This window comes from Dipodomys merriami, unplaced genomic scaffold, assembly GCF_024711535.1.
Source record: "Dipodomys merriami isolate MVZ:Mamm:240054 unplaced genomic scaffold, mDipMer1.0.p SCAF_5, whole genome shotgun sequence".
NCBI lineage: Eukaryota > Metazoa > Chordata > Mammalia > Rodentia > Heteromyidae > Dipodomys > Dipodomys merriami.
In genome coordinates this window covers 4,109,263-4,120,844 of record NW_027206068.1, presented here as the reverse complement: position 1 = coordinate 4,120,844, position 11,582 = coordinate 4,109,263, and the positions used below count along the sequence as shown (strand labels likewise).

Sequence of the window (11,582 nt, the reverse complement as noted above, 5' to 3'; positions counted from 1 at the left end):
GCTGAAACAAGGATACAGGTTAACCCATTGTAACAATGAGATGTACAAGACACTGTTGAAAACAAACTTTACAACTTAGGGGAGAGATGAGGGGGGGAGTACTTGGGGAGGGGGGGAGGGAAGGGATAGGAGGGGAAAAACAAAGGAGGGGGTAACAATGCCCGATAGGAAATGTACTCATTACCTTACTCATGTCACTTTAACCCCTTTGTACAGTATCTTTACAATAAAAATTGAAAAATGAGCATTATAAAAAAAGAAATGGGCATACCTGAATTAGGACTCAACAGCCTCCATCTGAGGGACTGACATACTTTCAGCAGGCCTGGTGAGGACATGGAGTGAAGCCTAGACATATACCTAGACTTGTGGGACTCTCCTTCCTGTCTGCCCTTACCTCCCTGCCACATGGACATCTGTCCCACCAGTCTCCCTTGGCTGCATTATTACTGCTGCCCAAATCAGGTTTCATTGTCCCCTGTATGGGCCTTTTAAATCTTCTCTTCCTGGCTCCTGGTGGTCAAGTCCAGGATATCCCTCAGCCAGGAAACAGCATGTTCATGGCAACAATAATAAATACAAAAAAATTCTCAAGAACAAAGAAGCATGAATGGGTCTTCACTGCAATAAAGCACTTTGTCTAGGGAACACATAGGGATCAGTTGGGACCTCTGAGCCCATGTGTCCTTGAGCAAATGCTTTGAGAGTCCAACAACCATTCAAGTAGCTTCCCAGGCAGCAGCCAAACTGCAGAGCTTCTCTGGCCCTAGAAACTTCTGTGTGGCTTAGAGCCAGGAGGCTTGGAGGAGCCCAAGAACGGAGAAGCTCCTTGTTCCTCTAGTTCGCCCGTTGCTCCACCCAGGAGGAAGCTGCTGATGGGGTCGGATTCCAGAGTACCGCCTGGGCCCCTTGCATGTGCAGTGACAATCCTGTGCACAAAGAGGCTATGGGCATCTCCTCAGGATGATGATGTGGGCTGTGCCCAGGGATCTGAACCAAGAAAGGATAATGGAGTCAATGACCCCTAAAGGAGTCATGGGGTAAGGGATTTTGCTGTACCTTGGATGCTGGCATTTTTCCTCCCTTTCTCTCTCTCTTGTGTGTGTGTGTGAGAGAGAGGGGGGGGGAGGGAGAGAGGGAGAGATGGATGTCATAACTGTAGTGAAGTACAGTAGTTTGGTTTCTGGAATGTTCCTAAGGACTTGATATGGAGCTTCTGGCACTGTTGAGAGGTGGTGGCAAACCAGGATGTAAGGACCAGTGGGAGGAAGTTAGGTGATGGGGCATGTCTTTAAGAGGTGTTGGGGACCCCAGCCCTTCCACTCTCTTTGCCTACTGGCCTTCAGGAGGGGTGCAGCTCCTCCACCATGCACTTACGATGTCACCACAGGCCCAGAGCAACAGAGCCAAAGACCACAGACTGAAACCTCTGAATCATGAGCTAAAATGCACCAGAACCCCAAGTGTTAGCTCAATGAGTCAATGAGTCCCTCCTTTCCATAAACTTCACACAACAGTTCTACGACTCGATCGTCCTTTATTTGTGGCACTAAAAGAAACAGTAGACAGCTGTGACCAAGAGAAAATGGCTGGGAGCTCTTGCCTCATGGAGTAAACTCAGCAATGGTAACCAGACGAAATTCCCAGTCTACCTAATGTCTAGGTTGAAAGAGCTGGGAAACAGTTGAGTGAATCCATCGTTGTTTTTTTTTTCTTCACTGAGGTAACACTTTTATTTCATGAATTCTTCATTTCCAGTGGTTTCTCTTGGATTTCCCCCCCTATAACAGAAGGTTGTAGAGGCCTAAGAAAACCTACTGCACTGGTTAAGCTTTCTCATGAATACAGAGCACCTGTACTACAGGAAGACTGTCACAGAACACAGGGGCCACCCTCAACGTGAGGAAGCTTGTGGTCAAATGGGAAGTGCGAAACACCAAAGGGCATCTCTGATCCACGCTCTGTAATGTACAGATGGCCCAGCAACCTGTTCCCCAGCACTCTTCAAGGTTCACAATCTCCCAGCAGAGTTTCTGGGCTCAGTACACAGGGGTGGCCTGATGTACTTCATAGCCTTCTGGGGAACAGCTGTCCAAGTATCCCCCCTCCAGTGTCTGGGTCTCTGCCACCAGCACCTTGGGAGAACTCAGAACTGTTATTGTCCACATGATCAAGCAGGCTGGGTGTACTGTCTGGCAGTAGTTGATTTTTAAATGCTTAGCTGGTCAGAGTGTAGTCTAGGACCTTCTGTGCAGTAATAGCCTCAAACAGTTGAGGAATAAGAATCTAGTTGATTCTGTACAATTATCAAATATTAACAGGAAAAAAAGAATCTAATAGATTTATTATTCAACAAAGGTCATCTCTGCAGAAGTGTTTTACCACTCTTATCCCCGGAGCACAGAACATCCTGTAATGGACCATGTTCTGTCTGTTTCTGTTGACTTATGCTTCCTCCTAGAACTTAAAGATTATTAACAAATGATTTTAACCATCTCTACATGAGCCAAATCTCAAAAGTCCAAAATCAAGCTAAGACATGGTTCTTTACTTGGTGCCCAGCAACTAAGTATGCATGCCGGGCTCCAGCCTTTGCATCCCCTTAATCTGCCAACAAGCATAGTTTATTGGCAATTCCAAATAATTAGAGGCAAATCACGTTTTCTTGGCACACAAACTGTATAGCATCATAGCCCCTACCCTCCCTTCCAACCATGACACGGGAACACCAAAAATCCACTGGGAGTACTTTGGCCTGGAGACGAGAGGGACACCGTATCTTGATGTTCCTGGCCATGCAGGACCCTTGAGTGATGATTCTGGATGTCCTACAGATGAGTTCCTGCAGTCATCTGACTGAGGTCAGTGGGTCACACGAGCAGGGGTACCTGCAGTGAACACAGATGTGGTTAGTTATTCCGTCTCTGCACACAGTGGAGGCTGCAGGTGGTCAGGCAAAAAAGTTCCATGTAAGTGGGCAGAAAGGTGAAGTGGACAGATCAGAGACCAAACAAATAAAGCAGGTTATCATGAGCTCTTGGGGATAGGTACACGAGTGTTTGCTGTATAGTTATTTCAACCTTTCAGTACCTTTGACATTTTTCATAACAAAATGATATGAATAATCTTTCATACAACCACAACCGCCACTTAAATGGAGCTTGATACACCAATTTTATAAGAAGAGGAAGCCAGAGCAGGTTTCGTGCCTAGCAGATCCCGTGGCTGGCTTTGAGGAAAGTTGTTCCAGGGTTTCAAGCAAGGTTGTGTGGGTGAGTGAAGAGGATGGATTTGCACCGTTTCCAGAGGATGCCTCAGGCTGTTTCACAACCATCTCAGCACCAGCATTTGGTTGAGCTTGCTGTGCCAGGCCAAGCTTCCTGTGATGGGAGCAATTCCATGAGATAACTGACACAGAGAACAGGTGGGCCTTGGCCTATAGTTTGAGAAGCTTCCATGGCCGCTTGGCCCCATGGCTTTGGGACTGTGGGAGTACATTGTGACAGCAGCATGTGACCCAGAACATGTTTACTTCATGGTGGGGAAGCAGAAAAGGGACAGAAGGGGCTAGGGTCCTACTGCTCCCTTCAAGGGCACACACACTTTTTGACCAGGTAACTTTTCACGATGCCTCATCTCATAAAGTTCCACTTTCCAATGACATCACGAGCTGAGGACCATGTCTGTGAGGATACTCCAATTGCTAATTATCCAGGGAACTGGGCTTTGTGAATCCAATATGGAGGTTTGCCGAGCGGGCAGCAAGGTGAGTGAATGTCCATGGCTCCCGGGACGCCAGCAGGCTTACCATTCTTTCTGAAGAAACCATTCCACCTTGCCAGGGCAAGTTTTTTAAGCACACAGGGGTAAGTGGAAGAGCGGGCCAGTGAGGGGCATTCCAGGGCAAACCAGTGAGGAAGGAGGGGCGGATCAGCTTCTTTTCACACAGGCTTTAACTATGCTTGGCCTGGCCTGGCCACCTGGGTGTCAGCCTTGCAGGATGCCTGTGCTGTGACATGTGAATTAGTGGCCATTTGGAGACCTGCAGGGCACATTCACCATCACTCAACAGCAATGTGATGGTGGAATTCATACTGGAAAAGCTCTCAGTAAATTAAAAAAAAATGTTTCAGAGGAGAAATAATTATTCCTGATGTTTGGTATGACAAGAGAAGTTACAGGACAGCAGAGAAAAGATCTAGATAGGTAAGAATCACAAAAGAAAAGCTTAAGAGCTACAGCTAACCACCAGTGAAGCTTAAGTCTACATTCAGGACTTTACAAAGCCTAGGATATGCCACACACTGGTGAGTGATACCATGTCACTCTGACATTACAGATGGCTCTGCTGCCGGCAGGGACCAGCTTTGGCCTGTGGCAACCACACAGGGCTGCAAGGAGGGAAGGAGGCAGGGCCTGTGCAAGAGGAGGCCATATGGGTGCTTTTTATAGCGTGGAAGTGTTGTGAGGAAGTTTCCCTGGCCTCCTTATAAGGCTCAAGCTTCCTAAACAATTTTCTTGATTTTTTTTTATTGGGCAAAAAGAAAACCAGTGACAGATCATGACTTGCAAATGAAAGCTACCCCAGAAGGCTACAAAACGATTCATGTTGTAGTTTGCTTCCTTGCCACCAAAGAGGACAGTCTTTATGTGGAGAAAGGTAAAATGCATGGTGGTGATAGAAGCTGATACAAGGAGAAGGTAAATAAATGGGTAGGCGCTCAAATGAAGCTCTCTAGCTGACATTTCTCCCAGTTTGGGCTGGTAGAGCCTGGGCAAAAAAGGTTTATAGAGGGAGCTAGCCATGCAGCCACTAGCTAGCTATGGAGGATGCAAATAGGGACAGAAATGAAAGACTGGAGAGGCAGAAATTCTTACTCTCCAAACCTGCTTTGGTAAGTGGAAACTCCTTTGTAAAACTACTTAAAGACAATAAAGATATGTTTAAAAATAAAAGGAGAGAGGTGAAGCTGTGGTTCAAGTGGTAGAACACTAGGCTAGCCTTGAGCAAAAAAGCTCAGGGACAGCACCCAGACCCTGAGTTCAAGCCCTAGAAGCAGTGGAAGTGGTCGTGCACACGCGCGCGAATGCACACACACATTAACTTTTTAAAAAGTGGGTGATTCCAGCTTGAAGTGGATTCTTGGCAAAATATTTAAGTGATTATGAAATAAATGAGTTATGAGCACACTGACAACAAGTCATAGTAGGAGGATGCATGGCATGCAATAAATGAAGCCTCCCTACTCCTTCCAATAAAAGAACATCTACTCAGTGCCAATTCATGACATGACAGAACTCACAGGGCCCAGGTTTCGGAAGGAGAGACACACAGTCAGTAACAACTTGAGCAGTTCTCAGGGAAATTAGAGCTGTGACCTGAATTCTAAAGGGAAAAGCATGTGGTGCGGAAGGGGGCAAAGTTGGGGGGTGGAGGTGGTAAATCCAATCAGGGCACTCTGAGAGAGTGGGGATTAATCTTCATGGCCCTCAATGAGTGGGAACTGACTGGAAAAGTATAGGGTATTACATTTGTGAAACCCTGAGTATGGTCCCCACTTTTGGGGGTCCCACAAACAGGCAGAGATGACAGGCAACTTGGGAGAGCTGTCAGAAGGACCCTGTGCAAAAATTTCTAAAGAGAGCATTGAGCCCCTGTACCTTGAAGCCATTCCAGTTTAACACAGAAGCTAGCAGAGGCTTACATAATGAGCACCCCAAAGTCAATGTGATGCAACTGGTTCATGAGTTGGCTCTGTCCAGGCATAAATCACTGTTCCCTAGTCCTGAGAACTCAGAGTTCTCTTAAGCTTACCAGAAGGGAGGTTTGTTGTTGTCTTTCCTTCCTGGCTTGGGGCCTCCTCATGGTGTCACATGTCTAGTCATTTCTCACAGGGCTGGGTCAAGGCCAAGGTGCATGAGACACATGTGTCTGCATCCGTAACACCTGAGTGGGAAAGTGGGCACCTGTGTGCAAGAGAACAGCTTGGCCTGGCTTCAATGGGTGCTTAAGATGGCCAGCAACTGAGCAGATATCTGGGCACAGTGGTAGCACTAACCTGGGTGAGGCCAAGACAAGGAGGTCATTTTGAATATCTGTCTCCCATCTATCAAATAAAAGCCATAGCTTTTGCTTCTAAAGCGACCAGGAGAAGGGGTTTGTCCTGCTGCCTATCAGACAGAAAAGAACATGCAGGAAAAAGGGGATAAGATTTTTACACCAAGTCCCCCTCCCCCTCTCTCTCATATAAGCTGGTACTGGGGCTTGAAATAGGGGCCTAGCACTGATGCTCGGCTTTTCTTTTTTCCGCTCAAGAATGGTGCTTTCCACTTGAACCCCACTCCACTTCCAGCTTTTTGCTGGTTAACTGGAGATAAGAGTCTCTTGGATTTGTCTGCCGGGGCTGACTTCAAACTTCAGTTCTCAGATTTCAGCCTCCTGAGTAGTGAGAATACAGGTGTGAGCCACTGGCACCCAGCTATCATTTGCTTTGAAAGGTTCCCAAGACCAGTAACAAACCCTGTACCTTCCCTTTGTCTCTCTAGATGCTACACGGATGCTTCATTCACCTTTCCTGGTGCTCCCCTAGTGCCTTGGCCCTGGCAGGCTCTCTGCAAAGGTACGTGGAATGATACACTGGATGTGCACATTTCACAGATAAACATAGATGCCGAGGGTACCTCTAGGTGTGTATTCCAGGCCCACTCAAATAGTGTATTTAACACTTATTTTTGGTTTGTTTGTTTGGACATGGTGAACGCAGAACTATGAGAAGGCAGGGGGAGGGGGCTGGGTGTGTATGGGACACTGTCTTTAGGAGAGTAACGTCCCATGATGCAGCTGGAGCTGGCCGCAGCAGAGCTGTTTGTGGGGCTGGAGGGAAACCAAGTAGCTGGAGACTTTCTTTTTTTTTGGGGGGGGTCAGGTCGTGGGGCCTGAACTCTGGGCCTGGGCCCTGTCCTCAGCTCTTCAGCTCAAGGTTAGCGCTCTACCACTTGAGCCACAGCGCCACTTCTGGCTTTTTTCTTTTTGCTTATGTGGTGCTGAGGAATTGAACCCGGGGCCTCAGGCATGCAAGGCAAGCGCTCTACCACTAAGCCACCTTCCCAGTCCCATTGGAGACTTTCTTGACTGGCACACACATAGATTCATTCTGTGGGCAAAGCCAAGATAACATCTCCTTGGAAAGTGGCAAATCCATTTCTTTTCCTTCTATATTTTATCCCTGATAGTGTTTGCATCCCTGGGATACCTGAGTTATATAAGGAAGGGTGACTAACTTGCCCACTTAAGTCTGATACCATAAGGTTTTTCTGCCACAGACATCCCACGTCCTGCTCTCTCTCTCTCTACCCCATGGATGGGCAGAAATCCTCACTGAGCAGTATATCTCCATACCCTGACTGCTGGGAAGGCTGTGGTTAGCACAGCTCTAGAAACCCCAGTGTTCAAAGGAAGCAAGAGAAAGAACAAGAGGCAAGATGCCAGTGATTTCCTTTTCCAGACCCATACAACATACCGCAGAGTACTTGCTGCAAAGACAACTCAAATCCCTGAGGTCCGTGCATAGCAGGATGGTGTCATCAAAACAACTGGCGAGAAAAGCATCAAGACATGGCCTAGATCTCAGGGGCTGCCTAATGCCCTCAATTGTTTCTTAACACGGAGGAGTTATGAGAGAGGGCAAGCCCTCAGGAAACAAAGGCAGGGATGCCCCTTGAGGGGAAATCTCTCATAGGTTCAGGGAAGCCAACCTGGGCCAGAGGCACCTGGGCCTCTCCCCAGGAGACTGAACGAGGACAGCTCAGCAGGAGCACCACATGATTCTTCACCTCCCAAGCCACATTCTCCAGCAGGTTTTGTGTGATTCTACCACAAGGCAGCAGGTAGAGAAGGTTCCTGGTCATTTGGCTCCAGTAGTGACAGAGTGACAGAAACTTGACCGGTGTCACACTCGGCATATCTTGCAGCCCCAACACATATTGTATAACTTGCTCAGGTATCAACCCCTTCAGAAATACTATGTACATATTTATCGATTAGAATGTTCTAGAGTAGATAAGGAGGGTTAAAAATTTAGATCAATCAAAAAAATTTAAATTCACTCTGCAGAATGTTATTTAAGTAGCTGACAGAAAGCTGAGGCTGTGTCAGACACTCTCTTACCCCAGCCAGGACTTTCCAGACTCAGCAACCTTGCCTCTCAGCATGCCTGGGACCCTTGCTACCCACCCTGGTCCTCCCAGCACATCTGGAAGTCCTCACCTGCCTAGGTCCCCTCCCATCCAGGTCCTCATTTCTTCCCATTTGCTTCCCCAAAACACATTTTCCTCTCCTTTGGCAGGCTATTCTCAATCCTATAGACTTTCCCTTTCTGGAAAGCATTCTCACAGAAAGGAAGTCCTAGGTTTCCATCTGTGCCCCACCATTTGCTCACCAAGAGCTTCAGCCTTTAGCCTCTCTGTGCCCAGCATCCTCAGGATGCCAGTGGCTTGGAGAAAATAGTTTTGAAAATTTCCCTACATCAACCAATGAGGTGATGCATATAAGCAGTGGGAATATATCATGGCCATTGCCTTCATTCTTGGGGACTTAGAATGTGTGTCCTTTATCCGGAGGGGACCCATTCTCTAAGTCCCTGAGCGATGCTGAAATTGAAGGTGGTACTAATCCCCAACAATGTTTCTTCCTAGACCGACACATCTCTGATAAAGTTTACTTGTATGATGAATATATTATATAACAGCAGAATTAACAACTATAATTAATAAACAAAAATAATGGCAGCACACTATAACAAGTGACTTTAAAACTCATGAATCATTGATTTCTGAAATATTCCACTTAATATTTCCAGACTGTGGTGGGCTGGCAGGGAAACATGGCTCCTGGGGTAGCTGGGAAAGCCACAAGTGAGGGAAGGGTTGGTGGTTCTGTCACAGGGTAACAGAGCTGGGGACTGCTGGGGACCCATGGAGCTCTGTCCAGAGAGGGACAGGCTTTCATAGCCATGCTGTCCTCTATCCCTTTAGGTTCCTGAGTGGGATGGGGGATGGAGGGGAGAGCTGTCTGCCTTTTAGTGGCAGTGGCAGCCTCATGTGGGTGGCCCATCACTGCCCCATGGGTGATCTGCACTCTGCAGGAATGCCCATCCGCTTCCCTTGTGACAAGTACCTTCCCTGCAGAGCCCCCTGTGGCCAAAGCCAAGCAGCCTTGTTCACCTCCTACATGAAGTGAGGATAACCTTTACTACCAGACTTCTTCTGTCAAAACTTAAGCTTAGGATATGGCAATAAAAGAGAAAGACCTCACCCTCCCTATTAGTACAAGTCTTCCAAATCCAGCAGGGATGCAACAGAGAAAGAGAGGGCTGGAGCATTTACAGAAGTGTCCCTTATTTTAGGATTACTATTGGCAGGGGCTATCAATTCCACTGGGACCAGGTAGGTAACACGTATGCAGACCTGCCCTGGATTATACACAGAGAGAAACCAGGGAAGAGACTTCAATTATGACATAACTGTGTAGACAGGGAAGGAAAGTGGGGAAAGTGGGTGAGGAGGGTGATGGGAAGAAGGGAAAGAGAGGGAATGAGGGATGGAAGAAGTACAGGAGGGAAAGAGGGAGGGAAGGAGAAATGCAGGCAGATAGGAAGGATGGGGAGGGAAGTAAGGAGAGGGAAAGGAAGGAAAGGAGTGAAGAAGGAAAAAAGGGTGGGAAAACAAAAGACAGGAGGCCAGCAGAAAGGAATGCTGAGGACTATGCATTGGTGGCAGGAGCCCTGGGCTCTTTGTCTGGGTTCTACTGCAGCTTGGCCCTGGACCAGTGTCAACTGTGGTGAGCTGAGACTCCAGTCACCTGGGCAGCAGCTCCTATGCAGTGCTGTCTCGCCCGCCCTGCCTGCTGAGTGCTTGTGGACCATACCATGTGCAGGCTTATTGAGAAGCAGGGCTGCAGGATGCTGTAGCTCCATCTCTCACCCAACTGATGATGCTCACCTTTCTCAGCCTCGCGGCCCCTGTGCCAGAGCGGATGGCATCCATCAAGGCTTGTCTGGCATCCCCGGAGTTGCTGAGGGTGTCCATGCTGAACCTGGACGCTGTCCTTGCTGCCGAGGGGACCTGCGAGGCCTGCAGGGGAGGGGCAGGCAGGGCTGGTGGGGGCGGAAGATTGAGTTCTTCCTGAGGACTTTCTGAACTTGGGGCCAATTGCTCCGCCGCTCGGAAGCTCCGGAGCTCCTCAGAGGCAAGTGATGACACCTAGCAACAACAGGGTTAAAGGACTGGGTACAGTGAACAGTAATGTAATCCTGATCTCATGGAAATGCCACTCCACACAGGAATGGTGAGCCCTTTGGGGAAGAGGTCATGAGAGCAGAGCCCTCATAAATGGGATTAGTGCCTTTAATAAGGGATCCAGGGGGTCCCTTGTACCTTCCATCATGTGAGGACATGGTTTGAAGGTGCCATCTATGCACCAGGAATTATTTCCAAACACCAAATCTGAAAGTGTCCTAACTCTGGACTTCCAGAACACTAATAAATAAACTTCTGATGCTTATAAGCCACTCAATCTTTCACTGAGCCTGACAAAAATAAGTGCAGTGACAATGCCCTTAAGGGTGCTTTCTGAGATGCCAGCACATCGCTGCGCTACCACTGAAACTCAAGACGGTTCCTCTGAAGATAAGCTGGAGGAATCTGTCTGCCCAATCACTTAGATACCTGCTCTTAGGCACTTTGCCTGCTCTTAGGGACCAGGATGTGGTAGTAATGCCTTACCCAGACCTCTCTGATCTCACAGCATCCTTTTGCATGTAAGGATAGAAACAGGGGCCAGATAGCAAATCTGAGCCCCCTGAGTAAGGTGCATGCTGAGAACCCCAGGAGGCGTATAAAAGTCTCACATTCCAGGCTGACCCTACACTGGGGTCCATATGGGTTCCTGCAAGTGGACAACAGCCATCACACAGCAATGTCACTCTAGGAGGTGGGTAACTGGGATGGCCTGGTGGACTGATGATCTAATCTTGAAGCCAGTGGGCATCTGAAGGAATTTGGAAAGTGCCCCCATGTGACACTCAGAGAGGAGTTCTGACAGAAGGAGGGTGAAGAGGCTGGGAGATTTTTCTTAAGAAGAAGTGTCACCTTCTGAAGAGAGGAGTCTAGATTGGGTGCCAACATGCCTAGCAGGTAGAAATAGCTGCTATAATGGTGGCGTACCATATATCCAGACCCATAGAAGCGTCCACAGTCCTGGGTGCTGGGGAGAGGGGTGAGTGGGCATTTGAGCCCCTCCCCTGGTGGGGGGTCCTCTTCCTTACCTTCCTCAGGCTACAGGCACCACTGTGCCCTCGGATGGCTGCCAGCAGTGCCGATCTCTCACTCTCTGCCTCCGTGTAGGATGGTTTCTTTGGCCCTCCCTCTGAGGTGTGTTCTGCCGTCTAGGATATGAATGGTGGGAACATATTTCAGCCCAAAGTCAGAAAAGCTAACTTGAAGGTAGCTTGAGAGAGAAAAACATTATGTATCTCAGTTGAGGTCTAGATGTTAATTGGTTACGTGTCTACTAATGGTATGTA

The 11,582-nt window shown here is 48.2% G+C and overlaps 1 protein-coding gene across 9 annotated transcripts in view; it reads right to left on the bottom strand.

Moving 5' to 3' along the window:
- Nucleotides 1–1,517: 1,517 nt before the first annotated feature.
- Nucleotides 1,518–11,582, bottom strand: part of Cobl (cordon-bleu WH2 repeat protein) — a 213,354-nt gene continuing 203,289 nt past the window's right edge. For all 9 annotated transcript variants that reach the window (XM_069995972.1, XM_069995979.1, XM_069995974.1 and 6 more), the window contains 3 exons: nucleotides 11,325–11,444; nucleotides 10,000–10,260; nucleotides 1,518–2,888 (listed from right to left, as the gene is read on the bottom strand). In XM_069995972.1, coding sequence (XP_069852073.1) covers nucleotides 2,871–2,888; nucleotides 10,000–10,260; nucleotides 11,325–11,444 — 399 coding nt within the window. In that variant the 3' untranslated portion in view covers nucleotides 1,518–2,870. The remainder of the gene's footprint in view (nucleotides 2,889–9,999; nucleotides 10,261–11,324; nucleotides 11,445–11,582) is intronic.